The following is a 21,393-nucleotide window of genomic DNA, read 5'->3' as shown; positions in this document are numbered from 1 at the left end:
ATTTACTTATGGTTTCCTTCTTTATATTTAAGTCACTCACCCATTTTGAATTTATCTTGGTGTAGGGTGTGAGGTGTTGATCTATTCCTAGTCTCTCCCACACTGTCTTCCAATTTTCCCAACAGTTTTTATCGAATAGTGGATTTTTGTCCCAAAAGTTGGGATCTTTGGGTTTATCGTATAATGTCTTGCTGAGGTCTCTTTCCCCCAGTCTATTCCACTTATCTTCCTTTCTGTTTCTTAGCCAGTACCAAATTGTTTTGATGACTGCTGCTTTGTAATATAGTTTAAGGTCAGGGACTGCAAGGCCCCCATCATATGGGTTTTTTTTTCATTATTTCCCTGGATATCCTTGATCTTTTGTTATTCCAAATGAACTTTGTTATGTTTTTTTTTCTAAATCAGTGAAGAAGTATTTTGGTAGTTCAATGGGTATGGCACTAAATAGATAAATAAGTTTGGGTAGGATGGTCATTTTTATTATATTGGCTCATCCTATCCATGAGCAGTTAATGTTTTTCCAATTGCTCAAGTCTAGTTTTAGTTGTGTGGAGAGTGTTTTGTAGTTGTGTTCATATAGTTCCTGTGTTTGTCTTGGGAGATAGATTCCTAGGTACTTTATTTTGTCTAAGGTGATTTTGAATGGGATTTCTCTTTCTAGTTTTTGCTGCTGAGCTGTGTTGGAAATATATAAAAATGCTGATGAATTATGTGGGTTTATTTTGTATCCTGCAACTTTGCTAAAATTATTGATTATTTCAATTAGCTTTTTGGTTGAATCTCTAGGATTCTTTAAGTAGACCATCATGTCATCTGAAAAGAGTGATAACTTGGTCTCTTCCTTGCCTATTTTGATGCCTTCAATTTCTTTTTCTTCTCTAATTGCTACTGCTAGTGTTTCTAGTACAATGCCAAATAGTAGAGGTGATAATGGGCATCCTTGTTTCACTCCTGATCTTATTGGGAATGCGTCTAGTTTATCCCCATTGCAGATAACATTAGCTGATAGTTTTAGATATATACTGTTTATTATTTATAGGAATGACCCTTCAATTCCTATGCTTTCTAGTGTTTTTAATAGGAATGGATGTTGTATTTTATCAAAAGCTTTTCCTGCATCTATTGAAATAATCATGTGATTTTTGTTGGTTTGCTTGTTGATATGGTCGATTATGTGGATGGTTTTCCTAATATTGAACCAGCCCTGCATCCCTGGTATAAATTCTACTTGATCCTGGTGGATGACCCTTCTGATCACTTGCTGGAGTCTTTTTGCTAGTATCCTATTTAAGATTTTTGCATCTATATTCATTAGGGAGATTGGTCTATAGTTTTGTTTCTCTGTTTTTGATCTGCCTGGTTTTGGAATCAGTACCATGTTTGTGTCATAAAAGGAGTTTGGTAGAACTCTTTCTTTTCTTATTATGTCAAATAGTTTGTATAGTACTGGGATTAACTGTTCTATGAATGTTTGATAGAATTCACTTGTGAATACATCGGGCTCTCGGGATTTTTTCTTAGGGAGTTCTTTGATGGCCTGTTGGATTTCATTTTCTGATATGGGATTATTTAAGAAATCTATTTCTTCTTCTGTAAGTCTAGGCAGTTTGTATTTTTGTATATATTCATCCATATCACTTAGATTGGTGTATTCATTGCCATATAATTGGGCAAAGTAATTTTTAATGATTACCTTGATTTCCTCTTCATTGAAGGTGATGTCCCCCTTTTCTTCTATGATGCTATTAATTTGCTTTTCTTCTTTCCTTTTTTAAATTAGATTGACCAGTACTTTGTCTATTTTGTTTGTTTTTTCAAAGTACCAGCTTCTTGTCTTATTTATGAAATCAATAGTTCTATCACTTTCTATTTTATTAATTTCTCCCTTAAATTTTAGGATCTCTAGTTTGGTTTTCTTCTGGGGGGTTTTAATTTGTTCGCTTTTGAGTTTTTTTATTTGTATTTCCAATTCATTGATCTCTGCTCTCCCTAGTTTCTTAATATATGCACTCAGGGATATGAATTTACCTCTGATTACTGCTTTGCCTGCATCCCAAAAGGTTTGAAAGGATGTCTCACTATTGTCATTTTCCTCAATGAAATTATTAATTGTTTCTATGATTTCTTCTCTAACTGAATGATTTTGGAGTATCATATTGTTTAATTTCCAATTAATTTTTTATTTGGTTTATGTGTACCATTACTGATCATTATTTTTATTGCCTTGTGCTCTGAAAAGGCTGCATTTATTATTTCTGCTTTTCTGCATGTGTATGCCATGTTTCTGTGACCTAGTGTATGGTCAATCTTTGTGAATGTGCAATGTGGTGCTGAGAAGAAGGTGTTTTCCTTTTTGTCCCTATTTATTTTTCTCCATATGTCTATTACCTCTAATTTTTCTAAGATTTCATTCACTTCTTTTACCTCTTTCTTATTTATTTTTTTATTTGATTTATCTAAATTTTCTAATGGTTGGTTCAAATCTCCCACTAATATTGTTTTACTGTCTATTTCTTCCTTCACTTCTCCTAGTTTCTCCATTAGAAATTTGGGTGCTATATTATTTGGTGCATACATGTTGATTAGTGATATTTCCTTATTATCTAAAGTCCCTTTTAACAAAATATAATTACCTTCCCTATCCCTTTTGATCAGGTCTGTTTTTGCTTTGGCTTTATCAGATATCATGATTGCAACTCCTGCCTTCTTTCTATCAGTTGAGGCCCAGAAGGTCTTACTCCATCCTTTAATTCTGACCTTGTGGGTGTCTACCCGCCTCATGTGTGTTTCTTGAAGACAACATATGGTAGGGTTTTGGATTGTAATCCATTCTGCTATTTGTGTATGTTTTATGGGTGAGTTCATCCCATTCACGTTCAAAGTTAGGATTGTCACTTGTGGACTCCCTGGTATTTTGATATCCTTCCCTAATTATAACCTTTCTTCTTTAGCTCTAACCTTTTAGTCCAGTGATTTACTTTAAATCAGTCCCCCTAGTCCCCTCCCTTGATATGTTTCCCTTTCTAGCCCCTCCCTTTTTCCCCCTCCCCTCCCCCCTTCTCTCTCCCCTCCCTTTTTTTTTCCCTCCCCCACTCCCCCCCATGTTTTTCCCTTCTCTCTACCCTTGTTGGGTAAGATAGAGTTCAAGATCCCAATGGATCTGGATGTTCTTCCCTCTCAGAGTTTATTTCACTGAGAGTAAGGTTTAAGTAAAAACTCTCTTCCTCTCCTTCTTATAGGAGTTTTTTTCCCCTCCCCTTCCTGTGTGTATCTTTGTATGAGAAAGATTATTCTACTTAGTTTTTCTTTTCCCCCTACTTATACATTACATTTCCCCCACATATTAATATATATAGATTGATATAAATGTAGTCCTTATAGAAGAGAGTTTGAATAAAAGAAAAAGATAACATTTTTCTCTCTTTCCCTTTCCTTCATATTTACCTTTTTAGGTATTCCATGATCTTTGTTTTTCAATATTGAAGTTTCCACAGTGCTCCTATCTTTTCTTTGCAAAAACTTGGAAATCTTCTATTTTGTTGAATGCCCATACTTTACTCTGGAAGTATATAGTCAGTTTTGCTGGATAGCTGATTCTTGGTTGAAGACCCAGCTCTCTTGCCTTTCTGAAAATCATGTTCCATGACTTACAATCATTCAGAGTGGAACTTGCAAGGTCTTGTGTGACCCTGATTGGCATTCCTTTATATCTAAATTGTCTTCTTCAGGCTTCTTATAAGATTTTTTCTTTTGCTTGAAATCTTTGGAATTTGGCAATTACATTCCTGGGAGTTGTCTTTTGGGGATTTAATGTAGAGGGTGTTCTGTGAACTCTTTCAATGCCTGTATTGTCCCCCTGTTCTAGAATTTCTGGGCAATTTTCTTTGACTATATCTTGTATTATGATGTCGAGTTTACTGTTTATTTCTGGCTTTTCTGGTAGTTCAATTATTCTCATATTGTCTCTTCTTCCTCTATTTTCCAAGTCTATCACCTTGTCAGTGAGATATTTTATGTTCTCTTCTAATTTCTTGGTCTTTTGGCTTTGCTTTATTAATTCTTGCTCTTTTGTCTTCCAGTTGCCCGATTCTGACCTTTAAAGCCTGGTTTTCCTTTTCAGTTTGATCAAATTGATTTTGAAGTTGCATTTTTTCATGCTTCAGATTGCTGAATTCTTTTTGCATTATTTCCCACTTTTCCTAAGGCTTCCATCTTTTTGATCATTTCTGATTCAAATTCTTCAAGAGTTTGTGGAGAGTTTTCATTTCCTTTGGAAGGTTTTGGAGCATTTGCTTGTGTTTCCTCTTCTATTTCCTCTGTATTTTTGCTCCATAAAATGTGTCCAAAGTCTCCCCCTTCTTCTTGTTTTTCTTGGTGTTTTGAGGCTTTTGTACTTCTGTACTGTTTGCCATTTCTGTCTGAGTGAGGAGGACTGGCTCTTCTTGTATGTCTGATGTTCAGAGGCTTTAGCCCCAGGCAAATTGTCTGTTCTCCACAGCTGCTCTGTCTTCCCAGGGAAGCCTGGGGTTTGCTGGTGTTTCCGGTGTTACTGCTCTCAGTTCCCTCCCAATGCTTCTCCACTGCCTTACGTCCACACTCTGAGCCTGGCTCAGCACTGTCTGCAAGGTATTTAAGTGCCTTTGCTGGCCCTGAGGTTACTATTCATTCAGAAGACCCTGCACTCTATGGGGGGAGGGGCCATGGCTTCCTGGAGCTCCGAGGGCTCCTGATAGGATTAAGTTCAGCTGGGTTGGACTGAATGTGCCCTGATGCTGGGTCCTTCCGTCAGACTCAGATGGAAGGATCCAGCCAGGGGGCTACAGGCTCCTCCCTGTCTCTCTCTGTTTCCCTGCCCTCTGTGTTGGGTGCCCCGCGACTGGCTCAGGTTGTTTTCAAGATGTGGCCTTCAGAATAGCCAGCCCTCAGGTCCTTTTGCCTGCCCTGAGATTCCCACTGCTGCCTCAGGCTCAGTGCTCTGGGTTGGGGGGGGGATGGGTCCTGGGACCTTCCTTCTGCCTACCCCTTAGATCCAACTGATCTAGGGTTCTGGCTTTTGGGGGGCATACCTTTAGGTCCGAGTCCAGAAGGAGGGTTCCCAGGGTCTATCCTGTTGTTCATTTTGAATTTTGGTGCCCTAGGAGCATACAGTTTGTGATCGGTAAGGAAGGGTTTTTGGAGGTCTGAACTTTATCTCTGTCTAAGCCTCCATCTTGACAGGATGTCTGGAGAAATGATTATTACAAAATGAAACATTAAAAACTATTAAACATTACTTTGAGGATTATTAGTGGAATCAGTTTCATTTATTGGGATTTAATCATCTATAATACTATCTCATAACATTTTAATTGTGTCAGATGATAATTTCATTTAGTAATGATATTTTCCTAATGAACTGAGAATCTATTTAGTACATACCAAGGCATATTGGTGGATCTGTCCATATTCCATTTTTGCATGTCACAAATCTGGAACCCTGTGACACATAAAATTGATGACATCTATATTCCACTCTTGATTCTGGCGCATATTCAGGTAATGGGAAGGTTGTGATATCTCCATTATCAATAGATGGAGGTGGTCCACATTTTCTTATTTCCTCTGATGATAGAAAAAATAATTTTATTTTTTAAGAAACATATAACAGATAGGAGATTGAATAAAAACATTAAGTATGAAGTTGATAGCCATGCCACATCCTTCAGTTTTTCATGCTACTGAACCCTGCTATACATGTTTTCAAATTCTAACTAGGATGAAATAGATTGGTGTACATGGCTAACTATCTACCCACATAGAGACTATCTGCACTCTAATTCCATATGGCTCACCATCTTGATTTCACTAGGCTCCTTTACTCTCATTTTTTATTAAGGGTTTATAGAGTCAATATGTATTAAATTAATATCTACCACATGCTATACATTTACTACATATTATGTTGGATAAAAGAATAAATAGGTTTAGCAGCCAGAGGAAAAATGCCAAGGGCATAAGAATCATGCTTAGTAATGAGAACTAAATAGGATCAGAAAGCCTGAGGGAACTAGTGGTTATAAGAAAGCTAGTCTTCCTACGTTTTAATGTTAAGCATTTGTTGAGAAGTCTTGAAGAATTCTGAGCTTAATGCATGTGCAGAACATGTATGATTCATTCATTTTGGGAAGAATATGGAATTCACAGTGTAGTTGCCCTCATAAGTTCTATTTTTAAAACTTTTTTTAAAATAAAAAAACATATGATGGCAGATTCAGCATAAGCTGAGTGTCATAAAAGGAGTTAAAATTATAGGATTTGAATAAATAAGACATTATTTACTTTAGGACTATTTATCAGGAAGGAGTGAATGAAAGTAAAAACAGAGTCACAAAAACTTGAGTAAATGAGAAGAAATAGGAATGATGATGTTTTTGAATAGAACACAAAATAGATTAATGATGTAGGTAAATTCAAAGCAGAGGTCATGGCTTATTACTGGCCATGTTTCATATTACAGATAGAATCTATATAACTTTCTGAGATTTACAAAGCATTTTACATGTTATCTTACTCGAGTCTCACAAAAACTGTATCAGTATTTTACAGAAGAGGAAACTGAAACATGGTGAGATAAAGTGTTTATAACACAAAGTAACAACTTGGTGAGGTAGGATTTGAACTGATATCTTTCTGCCTCCAAGATCAGCCTTCTATCTACTGTGATAGATGAGTGATTGCCTCAAGTAATAAATCTAGGAATTTAAAAATGGAGTCAGGTCATTGAGATAAAGAATAAAAATCTGGTGTAGCCTCAAATACAGACGATAGTCTCTATTACCCTAGGTTGCAACACTACTACCTTCTTTCCTCAGGAATAATACTACAAGGCAAGAGGAGTATACAGCTAAGTCCTAAACACTAATTCACATATTTTCCCTCTCTTTAAAATATTAAAACCAGTGCCTGATCTTTCTGGCCTTTATACTTGATGAAGGAAGCAATAATTGGTTTAAGTAAAATCAGTACAGATAATGGCAGAATGATAGAGCTAATAAGATAATAAATGTACCTCTGATCTTTGTCTAAACAAGAAAGTCCACTTAGCAACTATGTCAACTACCAACTCAATAGCAATATGACTTTCATTACACTGTCTAAAGTAGGTGGAAGAGGAGGTGAAGATATTTTTATATTGCTTCTTTTGCTACGAGGATCCATTGACCACTGACTAGTATTTTGCTAGAGAATATGAAAGAAATCAAAAGCTGTTGCTGAATTTCTTTTACAGATTAATCATTGTCAAACTCTTTCATTTCCCTGGGTTCAACATCTTGGGTAGTTTGTAGCATGTCCCAGTTAGGGAAATGCACCATCTATAGGAAAAGCCAATCTTAAAAAGACATTTGCAAAAACTTTCTAATCTTAATCCCCATGTACTCTTTCCTTGCTGTTCTTTCCTTCCCTATGCAATTTTATTTATTCCAAAAACAACTTTATACTCTTTTTAAATTTATGAGCTCAAAAATCCCTACCCATATTCTTCTCCTCTTTCCATTTGAGAAAGCAGGTAATTTAATGGATTTTCATGGGAAGACAGGCAAAACATATTTCCATATTAACCATGATGCAAAAGAAAACACAGATGAAAATTTCCCCACCAAAACAAAGAAAGTAATTGAAGGTATTAAAATTGGCAATGAGGAGACCAAGCTATCACTCTTTGCAGATGATATGATAGTATACTTAAAGAGTACTAGAGAATCAACTAAAAAGCTCATGGAAATAATCAGCAACTTTAGCAAAGTTGCAGGATACAAAATAAAGCCACATAAATCCTCATCATTTCTACATATCTCCAACACATCTCAGCAGCAAGAATTAGAAAGAGAAATTCCATTTTAAAATCACCCTACACAATATAAAATAATTATGAATCTATCTTCTGAGACAAACACAGGAACTATATGAACATAACTAAAGAAAATTTCCACACAATTAAAACTAGATCTAAAGAATTGGAAAAACATTAAATGCTCATGGGTAGGACGAGCCAATATAATAAAAATGAACATCCTATCCAAACTTATTTACTTATTTAGTGCCATACCCACCAAACTACCAAAAACCCTTTTTTCTGAATTAGAAAAAAACATAACAAAGTTCATTTGGAAGAATAAAAGATCAAGGATATCCAAGGAAATAATGAAAAAAAATGCAAAGGAAATTGGCCTTGCAGTACCAAATCTCAAACTATACTATAAAGCAGGGGTCATCAAAACAATATGGCACTGGCTAAGAGACGGAAAGGAGGATCAGTGGAATAGACTTGGGGTAAGTGACCTCAGTAAGACAGTCTATGACAAGCCCAAAGATCCCAGATTTTGGGACAAAAGTCCACTATTTGATAAAAACTGTTGAATAAATTGGAAGACAGTGTGGGAGGGATTAGTTTTGGATCAACACCTCACACCCTACATCAAGATAAACTCAGAATGGGTGAATGATTTGAATATAAAGAAGGAAATTGTAAGTAAATTATGTGAACACAGATTTGTATACAAGTCAGACCTTTGAGAAAGGAAAAATTTTAAAACCAAGCAAGACTAAGAAAAAGTCACAAAATGTAAAATAAATAATTTTGATTACATCAAATTAAAAAGGTTTTGTACAAACAAAACCAATGTAATCAAAATTAGAATGGAAGTAACTAATTGGGAAACAATCTTTGTAACAAAAACTTCTGACAATGGTCTAAGTACTCAAATTTACAAAAGACTAAATCAATTATAGAAAAAATCAAGCCATTCCTCAATTGATAAATGGGCAAGGGACATGAATAGTCAATTTTCAAATAAAGAAACCAAAACTATTAATAAGCACATGAAAAAGTGTTCTAAATCTCTGATAATCAGAGAGATGCAAATCAAAACAACTATGAGGTATCACCTCACACCTAGCAGATTGGCTAACAAGACAGAAAAGGTAAATAATGAATGCTGGAGGGGATGTGGCAAAGTTGGGACATTAATGCATTGCTGGTGTAGTTGTGAACTGATCCAACCATTCTGGAGGGCATTTTGGAACTGTGCCCAAAGGGTGCTAAAAGGATGTCTGCCCTTTGATCCAGCCATAGCACTGCTGGGTTTGTACCCCAAAGAGATAATAAGGAAAAAGACTTGTACAAAAATATTCATAGTTGCACTCTTTGTGGTGGCAAAAAATTGGAAACTATTTTGCTCAAAGGAATAATAAAGTGGAGTTATTCCATGGGAACTGGAGTAACCTCCAGGAAGTGAGGTAGAGAGAAAGGTACAGAACTAGGAGAACATTGTACACAGAGACTGATACACTGTGGTATAATAGAATGTAATGGACTTTTCCATTAGTGGCAATGTATTGATTATGAACAACTTGGAGGGATCTATGAGAAAGAGCACTATCCACCTTCAGAGGAAAAACTGTGGGAGTAGAAACACAGGAGAAAAACAACTGCTTGATTACATCGGCTTAAAGGGGTATGATTGGGAATATAGACCCTAAAGGAACATCCTAGTGCAAATGTCAACAGCATGGAAATAGGTTTTGATCAAGGACACATGTAAAACCCAGTGGAATTGCACATTGGCAAGGTGAAGGATGGGTGGAGGTGTGGGAAGAATAGAATATGACTTTTGTAACCAAGGAATAATGTTTGAAATTGACTAAATAAAATTAAAAAAAAATAAATGCTTCTCTCATGTAGGATGAATTCTCCACTACAATTCTATGGAATTAAAGAACCAGAGTCATGCAGGAAAGGCAGGCATTGATGAGCTTCAATCTACATAGTTAGAAGGAATGCCCATAATAATGAGATCCTGAGATCCATATGAATTTGACTATGAGCCAAAAGACCTTTTCAAAAGTCATACAACATGGGTATGCATGTATGGATTGAAATCTATTATTTGTAGGAGTATCCATATCAGTGTGATGATAGATTCTCTAACATAAATCTGAATTTTTCCAAGAGATTCAAATAGAGGCACATTAGAGATAGGAAAAAAAATTCTAAAAATCATGTCTAAAAGAACCCTTAAAATCAATTTGAGATATTTAGCTCATTAAATTTTCCAAAGGTTGTCATACAATTGTAGCAATTTTCTAATGGAGTCCATCTATCTTCTATGTGACAATTTACAAAGTCAAAAATAGAAAAGCTGTTTTTATATTGGCTTACTCAATAATGTTTGTTCAGTATGGTTATAGGAGAAAAGCAACAGAATATAACAGTAGTTAAAACCCAGTACATCAAAATGATTAAGTGTAACAGAATAGTATTGAATACATTAATATATGAACTTAAAATCAACAAGATTAAATCCTAAAATAGTCAGTAAAATGCAGTAGAATACAGAGATTTTTATAAAATATTGGAGCCCAAAATGCTTTAAAAATATAATCACCAGTCTCTTTAAAGTTCCTTGTTTTGTTTTGTTTTGTTTTGTTTTTTAATTATCCATTTAGATGCCTATTGTCAGAAGGCAGAAGACTGGTAAGGGGTAGGCAATGGGGGTTAAATGATCTGCCCAGGGCCACAATGCCAGGTAGTATCTGAGGCCAGATTTCAACCAAGGAGATAGAAAGAAATGTGGAACTAGAAAGAAAAAGTCAAATTTGAAGATGGTAGAAGGGATGTAAAATATTCACAATTCACGGGGGATTACTATAATCTTGGTTAGGACTTCCTAAGATTTTAGGAGAAATTAGAAAATCTAGTTCAGCATTATAGGAGACAATGATGATTAAAAAAGAAAAGAAAACATGGAAGCAGAGGAGACAGAGAAGGAAGAAAGCCAGGAAAGTGTAGTGTCATGGAAGTCAAGCTTAGAGAAAATTCCAAGAAATTGAATCAGTAATTTAAAAGACATCAGAAATGTCTATAAGAAAGAAGATAAAATAGAAGTTATGATATTTGAAAATATAGAATGAATAGAAGTGGCATTAATGAAGGCAGGACCACCAAACTTTCTGAAAGATTATAATGAAAATATTACTTAATTCCTTCTACAGAAATACTGCATGCATAACTCAAATAATTTCAATTCAACAAATGTTTCTAAAAGCCCTTATGCTAAGCCCTGGAGGACATATAAAATTTAAGTTGCTTCCAGAATTTAAGGCAGTTCCTGCCCTCATGGAACTCAGGTTTAAATTAAGCAAGATATAGACTCTTTCTTGGAATCAGGTTGACTTATTTTAAACTACCATCTCTGCCCTTCATTGATCAGATGAGCTTGAACATGTCAATTAACCTTTCCATATTCCAGGCAATTCTCAAAGAATGAGTTGAAAACCACGAGTTTCTTTGTAGTTCTCCAGACCCATGAAATTCCTAGATAGGGAAAAAAATTCCCCCAAATTAGTAAATACCTTTGCACTGAGGATCCCCTTTCCAGTTGGGTCCTATACAAATTACCTCAGTTGATCCTTCAGGCTGGAAATTTGATAGACAACGATAAACCACTTTATCTCCTGGCATATAATAGCTTTTTGAAGTGACAACCATGTCAGCATTATTAAACCTGGGTGGCCTTGAACATCTCACATCTGAAAAATACATTTATTTGTGGAATTAATTTCATTTCATAGAAAGACATGATCAATCAACTCACTTCAATAACATGGTGGTAAAATACACTCTTGTTTTTCAAGGCACTTTACTCCAATATCTTAAAATACTTGGTTTTTGTTGCTGGTTTTCCCAGGACAAGTTAGCTAGGTATATAGAATGAAAGGGGATTCAAAATAAATAAAATCATGAATTCACCAAAAGAGACACATTTAAGGAAACCTTCATAGGGACTCTACTGGGAAAGAAAGGGATTTCAACCTATCACTGACATTTCAAATTGATTTAAAACTCAGAATTTTTGATCCTGATTATTTAAACTAAAGAAAGTGAGAATTACCAGCATCAGGATGAAATAAGTCATATTCTGCTAAATTCTCCTCATGATAAAGTAGGCATTTAGCTTTAAAGAGACTTTCTGGTACCTGTGGGTATGTCCACAACATTCTTTGGTTCTTGTAGTGTTATTAACTTTGTTCAAAGAAAACTTACTGCAAAGAAGGAATTAGAAAGCAAAGAAATTGTTGCTCTATTTTCTAACCCCAGTTACACTGTGAAGTGCAGATTACTTTTTAAAAGAACAGATAAATTATTCAGAAGATAATGTATTTGATGACTATAAAGTTATTGTATTATAATTATTCTCCACTTTGCATTGAATTTTTAAGTTTCTAGTTAACATTTGGACAATTCTAATTCAAAAGATGAATTTGGGGAATCATATCTATTTTTTATTTGTGTTTTATATTGCTTGGGTCATGCTAGGGCTACTTATCAGAAATAATTTCCAAGCTAGATATAGTGATTTAAAAACTTAAATTGTTCTTGAAAAGTGCTGAAAGACCTTGTACCTTTACATTGTGGTGGACTAGACCAGGTTCCTCCACTACAAGTTATAGTTGCCAGTCCATCAATGTTATAACCTTCTTCACATGTGTATGTCACTTCCTCTCCAAATTCATAACTTTTTGACACTTTGGGAATGATACCATTATGTATTTGAGGTGGTTCTCCACATGGAATTCCTGAAAAATAATGACAAAAATATATCCTTTATGTTAATTTTGAATAGATTTTATTTTTATTATATAAAATATTGGCAAATATTTATAACGACAAAATTATAATAGCAATCATAATATTTGATAATGTATGCTATTCATTATCATAAAATAATATTTATTTAAAATACTTTTTATTTAAAGCATTTCACTTCACTGAAAACAGGAAGTTTTGATGAGATAAAAATTTAAAATCTGTTCATTTATTCTGTTGAAGCTGAAGAAATACAAAATGTTCTAGAAAATGCTAGAGACTGAAATATAGACTAAGTCACAGAGTAATAACAACTCTTAGATGGGGGAATAACAAGGCATAAAATCTTGGAGAAGTAATTTTTATAACATGAATCATGAAAAACTATTAAGCATTACTTTGAGAATTATTAGTGGAGTCAGTTTTGTTTATTGGGATTTGATCACCTATAATACTATCTCATGACATTTTAATTGTGTCAGCTGATCATTTCATTCAGTAATGATATTTTCCTAATGAACTGAGAATCTATTTAGTACATACTAAGGCATGTTGGTGGATCTGTCCATATTCCATTTTTGCATGTCACAAATCTGGAACCCTGTAGCATGTAATATTTTTGACATCTATATTCCACTCTTGATTCTGGCACATATTCAGGTAATGGGAAGGTTGTGATGTCTCCATCATTAATAGGTGGAGGTCGTCCACATTTTCTTATTTTCTCTGATGATAGAATAAATAATTTTATTTGTTAAGAAACATATATCAGATAAGAGATTGAATTGAAACGTTAAGTATGAATTTGATAACCATTCCTCATCCTTCAGTTTTTCATGCTACTGAACATGATATACATGTTTTCAAATTCTAACTAGGATGAAATAGATTGGTGTACATGGCTAACTATCTACCCACATAGAGACTCTCTGCACTCTGCTTCCATATGGCCCACCATCTTGATTTCACTAGGCTCCTTCACTCTCATTTTTTATTATGGGTTTATGGAGTCAATCAGTCAGTCAATAATTGTTAAATTAACATCTACCATATACTATGCACCAAGGTCATAAGAATCATACTTACTAATGAGGACTAAATAGGATCAGAAAACGTGAGGGAACTATTGGTTGTAGGAATGCTAGTCTTCCTAATTTTTAATGTTAGTCTATTTTTTTAGCTCATTTTGAGAATCTTATAGAACTCAGCTAATGCATTTGCAGAGAATGTATGATTTTCATACATTCATACAGGATATGGAACTCACAGTGTACTTGTGATCAGAAGTTCTATTTTTAAAACCTATGTTAATATTCAAAAAATATATAATGGCAGATTTTGGATAAGCTGGGTATCATGAAACCAGTTAAAATGACAGAATCTGAATCAAATATAACATTATTTATTTAAGGACCATTTGTTAGAAAGTAGTGAAAGAAAGTAAAAAAAATGTCTAATTTCCTGGCAAGAAATAGGTCTCATTTAATAATTTAAGTCACTGAGGCAGTCATTACTTTCTATGAAAGTAATCAGAAGAACTTGAGTAGATGAGAATAAGTAGGAATGATGATGTTTTAAAATAGAACCGGAAATAGATTAATGATATAGGTCGACTCAAAGCCAGGTGTCATGGCTTATTATTGATCACATTTCATATTATAGCTAGAATTTATATAACTTTCTAAGATTTACAAAGCATTTTACATGCTATCTTGAGTCTCACAACAAACATATAAGGCAGGTGTTACTCATTGTCAGTATTTTACAGTAGAGGAAACTGAAACATGGTGAAGCAAAGTGTTGCTTATAACACAAAATAACAACTTTGTGAGGCAAGATTTGAACTCTGATCTTTCTGACTCCAAGATCAGCTTTCTATCCACTGTGATAGGTGATTGATTGCCCCAACTAATAAATCTAGGAATTTAAAAGTGGATTCAGGTCGTTGAGATAAAGAATAAAAATCTGGTGTAGCTCCAAATACAGACTTTATTCTCTCTTATCCTAAGTTATAATACTACTACTTTCTCTCTTCAGGACTAATACTGGAAGGAAAGAGGACTATACAGCTAAGTCCTAAACACTAATTTTTCCTCCTTTTTGAAAAATAAAACCAGTGCCTGCTCTTTCTGGCCTTTATACTTGATGAAGGAAGCAATAATTGGTTTAAGTAAAAGCAGTACAAAAAATGGTAGAGTGATAGATCTAATAAGATAATAAATATAGCTCTGATCTTTGTCTAACAAGAAAGTGCACTTAGCAACTATGTCAACTATCAACAATAGCAATATGACTTTCATTATACTGTCTAAAGTAGGTGGAAGAGGAGGTGAAGATATTTTTATATTACTTCTTTTGCTACCAGGATTCTTTGAGCACTGGCTGGTATTTTTCTAGAGAATGTGAAAGAAATTGGGAACTGCTGCTGAATTTCTCTTATAGTTTAATCATTGCCAAACTCTTTCATCTTCTCTGGGTTCAACATCTTGGGTAGTTTATAGCATGTCCCAGGGCGAGGAAATGCACTACCTATAGGAAAGGCCAATCTAGAAAAGACACAATCTTTTTATACTTTACTTCCATGTACTCTTTCCTTGCTGTTCTTTCCCTCCCTATGTAATTTTATGTATTCCATTAAAATATTTCTCAGATATATATGAAAAACTTTTACACTGTTTTTAAACTTTTTTGAGTTCCAAATTCCCTACCCACAGTTTTCTCCTTTCCTATATCAAAAGCAAGCAGTTTAATAGATTATACATGGGAAGGTAGAAAAAACATTTCCATATTAGCTATGATGCAAAAGAAAACACAGACAAAAATTCCCCACCAAATCAAAGAAAGTAAAACAAAAAAGGATGACTCAATCTGCAGTCAGATTTCATCATTACTTTTTCTGCAATACAAAAATATTTTTTTCATTATAAGTCCTCCAGAATTATCAAGGATGAAATAGGATAATTGTATTTCATCACAACAATATACTATAAGCCCTGAGCTTCCCATGGTAGTACCAAGGTACTCTGTCTTGGTTGAAGCCTTTGCCCTGGGATCCCAGTCAGTGGAATACTTACTGCAGTAGAGGGGGGGAGAGGTGTTGGAGATTGAGTTTTTCAGCCCTCTGGAGACTTCTTATCTGCACTATTGATAGACTGGACTAAGCCAGTTGAGCTGGTCTGCAGAGCTGAATGTGCCCTGAGACCAAATCTTCCAGAGGCAGATGCCCAAGATGGAGGAGTGGTGGCTGAAAGCTGTGACCAACCTGCCCTCCTCTCTGCCCCTCTCCTCCAGATGTCTCCCTGCCAGCTGTGGTCAGAGCCCTGAGCCTGCAGTAGCTTTGGTAGCAAGGCACTCCATCTGGCCTGGAGTCCACTTATCTGACTACAAATTCAAATGAAATAAAGGTTAATAACCAGTTTGGATTGGAGAGGTATCAGGAAAAAGGGGCGAGGGATGTCCCTAAATAAGGTGGGAGTCTACCTCACCTTCATGAGCTGAGGCCAGGCCCCAAAGGCTGGTGGAGGGTTTCTCCCCCTCCCATCTACTCTATATTTGTGCTAGCTTTGTCAAATTCAGAATCTTAGCAGTAGACAGAAAACAAACAAGAACAATTCTAACCTTCAGAAGCCTGTGTCTTCAGGCTGAACAGAGTAGAGGTATTCCACTCCAGATTGGGCTGCACAACCTCCCCCAACCTCTAACACCAGGAAGGAAGTGAAGCCCAGCAGGGAAGGAAGTGCTAGTCACAAGACCCAACTGCCACTCCCAGTTGCCCTTCCCCCCACAACTGTCAGTCTTGTTTCCTTTCCACATTCTCTAACCTTGACTTCCATGACACAACAGTTTCCTGGCTTTCTTCCTTCTTTGTCTCTTCTGCTTCCATATTTTTTTTCTTTTTTTAAAATCATCATTGTATCCTATAGTTCTGAACTAGATTTTCTAATTTATCCTAAAATCATAAAAAAATCTTCTTTAAGATTATATTAATTCCTTGTGAATTATATATAATATATTAACATAAAATAATATTTATTTATAAATATTTTTTATTCAAATGAATTAACTACACTGAAAACAGAAAGTATTGATTAGATAAAAAATCAAAATCTTTTCATTTATTCTGTTGACATTTATTTAGATGGAACTCACCATGTAGACCTTCTGGAAAGTAACTTTAAGGACAACCAGGTGGCACAGGATGGAAGGCAGAGTCTGAATCTCAATTGAGCCTCACATACTTAGTAGCTGTTTTATAATGAGCAAGTCACAACCTCTGCTGCCTCAGTTTCTTTTTTCTCTCAGTTTCTTAATGAGTAAAATAGAGATAACCTTAATACCACCTACCTCCAAGGATTATTGTGAGGGAAAAAAAATGAGTGAATGCTTATAAAATTCTCTGCATCCATAAAGTGCTATATTTTGGGGCAGGTAGGTGGCATAGTGGATAGAGAGCCAGGCCTGAAGATGGGACCTTGGAGAGTCTGTTCTAACCTCAGACGCTTCCTGGCTGTGTGACCCTGGGAGAATCACTTAACCCCAATTGTCTAACCCTTACAGCTCTTCTTCTTTGGAACCAATATAGTGTCAATTGTAAGACAGAAGGAAAGGTTTGTAAAATGAAGTGCCCTATAAATGTAGGTATTGATATTAGAAGATTAGCCGCATAATAAAATAGAGTAGGTATAATTAGGCAATAACATTTTCAAAGTGTATTCTGAGGTATTTCTTTCTGACTAATAACAATACTGGCATTTCTATAGTGATTTTGAATTTACCAAGTACTTTACATTTTGTTTTTGTCTTATTTATTCTTGCTTATAAGTCTGTGAAGTAGATCCTACAGGGATTAGTATTTCCTTTTTACATATGAGGAAAACTGAGTCTCAGGAAAGTAAATTGACTTTCTCAGGATCACATAGCTAATAATGAGTAGAGATGAGTTTTGATTTGCGATATTTACAAACTAATCACAGTAGTTAAGTCATTCAGCTTTACTACCTCTCAGAAAGATAAGCTGAGACACAGTACATGATGTAGTGAAAAGAGCGCTGTCCTGGGAGTCAAAAAATTAGAGTTCAAATCCCAGTTCTGCCATTTACTACCTATTTGACATTGGGTGGGCCATTTAAATTCTCAGTCACAGGTTCTTAATCTAGCAAAGGCAATTATTAGATGCTACATGATCTCTAGAATTTCTGCCAGCTCTAGATCTGTGATCTCATGGTCCCCTTATTAGTATTCTTTCTAATGCCCCTTTCTGTCGACTATTTATTTATGTGACACTGAATCATTCTTCTTTTTTACTGGTTTGTTTGGGGAAGAATAATATCTGCCATGTGAGGTTTGCTAAGCCCTATTTAGGAATTCTTCCCTCTTTTGGTGTCCACCCACCACTCAACTCTGACCTGGGATTCCAAGAAGCTGTAACATGGATCACAGTCACAACCCAGCAAACTGTCTAGCTATGCAGGCTAAAGAAGGGTGTGGGTATCTTTGAGTTTGCAGGGTGTCTACCCAAGGTATACAACGACCTCCCCTGGCAGAAGAATTTGTTGCAATGGGTCATGAAGGCAGCAAAAGCATACACTGTGAATGCTTTTAATTTGATTAGGCACTGAAGAAACCTCGTTCATCCACTATATCCCTGCCCATAGTCAATCATCTTGACTTTTGTCTTGCCACTGGACTTCTATGATTATGGAAGAGAGAGTGAGGCTGACAGTTTGTACAACTCTGTCTCACTTAAATCCAATGCATGAGTCAAAATTCGAAGTACGAAGGACAACAACCCATCCACCAAGATGAACCTGAGGGACTTTTCAGATAGTAGAAAATAATACAGCAAAATGGTATCTTCTGTTTCATGTTCTTAAGCAGCTTTCCAGGAAAGCAAATTTGCTCATGTCCAGAGTCATTTAGCTCTAGATTTAGCTCCAGGGTCAATTGAAAAGATTACGTTTTTATTGTCTCGTGACCCGTACTAATCTCTAGGCACTTCAGATAGAGAAGTAGACACCATTTCTGAAGGAAAACTATTTGGCAAGATTTGAAATACTAACCAATGCATCGGGGTAATGAATTCCAAAGTCCATTTTCACATATTATCTCTTCTTGTCCTTGAAGAAGGTAATTTTCTTTACAAATAACACCAAATTTTTCACCATCCTCATAATTCATTGTTATATTCATATCCTGAGAATTAGGTATTTGTGGTGGAGGTGCACAAGATTTCCCTTCTGGAAGACATAATGGTGGTATGATTTCTGTTATTAATAATTGTACTTAGCTCATATGTCAGAGGCTATAGTTTCTTCCGTGCACATAATTACCAAGTTCAAGTCAAATGAGGATAAACTGTACACATTAAGCAAAATCAGTGGCTTACTGATTATAAGAAATATTTGTTCTCTCCATAACCTCCTTTCTCTCATTATCTCTATGGACCTCTAATTTACTCATTTTTTTTTACCAAAAGCCTCCACTAAATGGTATTCCTTTGGCTCATCATGGTGAGAATTTGATTCTAGCTGGTTCTCCTCTTCAGGATATATTTCAAGTAATATTCTGGTGAACAACTGTATTTCCACAGGACAAGGCAAGATTTATTATGGGCAGACTGGACACTTGTAATATATTCTCTGGCTGTGTTAAACAGTGAAACCAAGGAAAAATTAATCCCAGTATTCTGCAATTCCCCTTTGCTTCTACAATGATGGTGTCAAACTGGAAGGAAAGGGGATAAAGAGGTCCTAAGAATCCTTTGGTTTCTAGACCATATTGTAAACTGCAACTTAGAAGGGGATTCACTAAATTTTAAATCATCTTCCAGTGTTGATTCTAATACTCCTACAAAAATTGAATCATTTCAATCTCGACCTTGTTGCTATAAAGAGAACCAGAAGAGAAAATAAAGTTGCAAACCAAATGAAAGATATATTCACAAGTTTTGTTTAGAAAGACAAATAAAGGAGTTGATTGAGATTTAAACATATGTCCAAAGACAAAAAAAGGAGATTTAATGGAATACAAGTTCAGATTGGAGGTGTTCTTGATTCTTTCCTCTTTCTAATTTCCATGACTATTCTTTATTATTTTGTCTCTCTTATGTTTTTATACCTCTGTCTCCTTTCCATTTCTCAGGTGACTATGACTCTTATTATCTCTAAATTAGACCTATTGTTGTAGCCTTTTAGTTTCCTCAAATCTAGTCTTTCCTATTGACAGTCCTTCATGTAGGGTATTACTGAAATAATCTTCCCAAGACAGATCTGATTATATATCTTGCCTGTTCAAATTCTTTCATCACCTCTATCCTTCCTTTTAAACCATAACACAAAATCTTCAGACTGGCATTACTGTCTTTTAAAGGTCATTTTATATGAATCTGTTCATTCCCTAAATTCCTGAAAAAAAACTACTCTACTAAATCCAGCTAAATTTCCGATTATCTAGTTTTATTTATTTATATTTACCATCACAGTGGATACAGCAGTAGGTCTGAAATCGGAAATTCAGGAATTCAAATCCAGCCGTAGATACTTCCTATAAGTCACTTAACCACTATGTCTTTCCTAATCCATAAAATGGGGATAATAATTGCACCTAATTTAAAGTACTATTATCCTAGATATAATAAGGAGTGAGTAGAGTTTGATGAACAGGTGAAAGTTAGATCTGGATATAAGGAAAATAACTTGCATAAATGAGGAAGACAGATGAGAGGAGGGAGTTTGGAGAGAAACCAGGCAGAAGGCAACTGTGGTAGAAGAGGAGAGAAATGATGGTCGAACTATGGTGACTACTGGATAGGGAGAGAAAAGGAGTCAGATATAAGAGACTTGCAGTTTAAAAAGCAAAAAAACAAAAAACAAAAACCTGGCAATGCAGGATAAAGGAGTGTGAGGATTTGAGGACAATATTGATGTTTCACATGTAGGAGCCTGGAAGAATGGAAACTCCTTCACTAAAAATTAGTTCAATTACTAAAATACTGAGTTTGAAAGAGCTTCAGAGTATCTAGTTTGAAATATCCAACTGGCAATTAATGATGAGTGAATGAAACTCAGAGGAGCCTGCTGATGTTACCTGTGCTGTACCCCAAAGAGATAATAAGGGAAAATGCTTGTACAAAAATATTCATAGCTGTGCTCATTGTGGTAGCAAAAAATTGGAAAATGAGGGGATGCCCTTCAATTGGAGAATGGCTGAACAAATTGTGGTATGTGCTGAAAGGAATAATGAACTGGAAGAATTCCGTGTGAACTGGAACAAACTCCTGGAATTGATGCAGAATGAAAGGAGCAGAACCAGGAGAATTTTATACAGATACACTGTGGCAGAATTGAATGTAATGGACTTTTCTACTAGTAGCAATAGGACAATTCTGAGAGACCTATGAGGAAGAACATTATTCACATCCAGAGAACTGTGGAAGCAGAAACACAGAAGAAAAACAACTGCTTGATCATATGGGTCGATGGGGATAGGTTTGGGGATGTAGACTCTAAATGATCACCCTAGTGCAAATATTAATAATATAGAAATGTCTTGATCAATGATACATGTAAAACCTGGTGGAATTGCTTATTGGCTATAGGAGGAGGAAGGAAAGAATATGAATCATATAACCATGGAAAATATTCTAAATTAATTAATTAAATAAAAAATTTTCAAATAAAAAAAGAAGAAAAGTAAGTGATGTGACTGTAAACAATAAATATTAAGAGCTTTTCCCTAGGATTTTGGCTGAAAATTGGAAGAAAACTATA

General features: G+C 35.3%; 1 protein-coding gene across 4 annotated transcripts in view; it reads right to left on the bottom strand.

The window, feature by feature from the left end:
* Window positions 1-21,393, bottom strand: part of LOC100026519 (complement factor H-like) — an 86,264-nt gene that overhangs the window by 8,324 nt on the left and 56,547 nt on the right. For 3 of the 4 annotated variants that reach the window (XM_056815684.1, XM_007481006.2, XM_056815685.1), the window contains 5 exons: window positions 18,685-18,861; window positions 13,169-13,351; window positions 12,442-12,615; window positions 11,392-11,568; window positions 5,419-5,601 (listed from right to left, as the gene is read on the bottom strand). In XM_056815684.1, coding sequence (XP_056671662.1) covers window positions 5,419-5,601; window positions 11,392-11,568; window positions 12,442-12,615; window positions 13,169-13,351; window positions 18,685-18,861 — 894 coding nt within the window. The remainder of the gene's footprint in view (window positions 1-5,418; window positions 5,602-11,391; window positions 11,569-12,441; window positions 12,616-13,168; window positions 13,352-18,684; window positions 18,862-21,393) is intronic. The other variant, XM_056815686.1, reaches the window with a different exon arrangement.

The sequence above is a fragment of the Monodelphis domestica genome, chromosome 2, assembly GCF_027887165.1.
Source record: "Monodelphis domestica isolate mMonDom1 chromosome 2, mMonDom1.pri, whole genome shotgun sequence".
Taxonomy (NCBI): domain Eukaryota; kingdom Metazoa; phylum Chordata; class Mammalia; order Didelphimorphia; family Didelphidae; genus Monodelphis; species Monodelphis domestica.
Note: the sequence above shows the minus strand (reverse complement) of the source record. Positions and strands in the feature narration are given on the sequence as shown.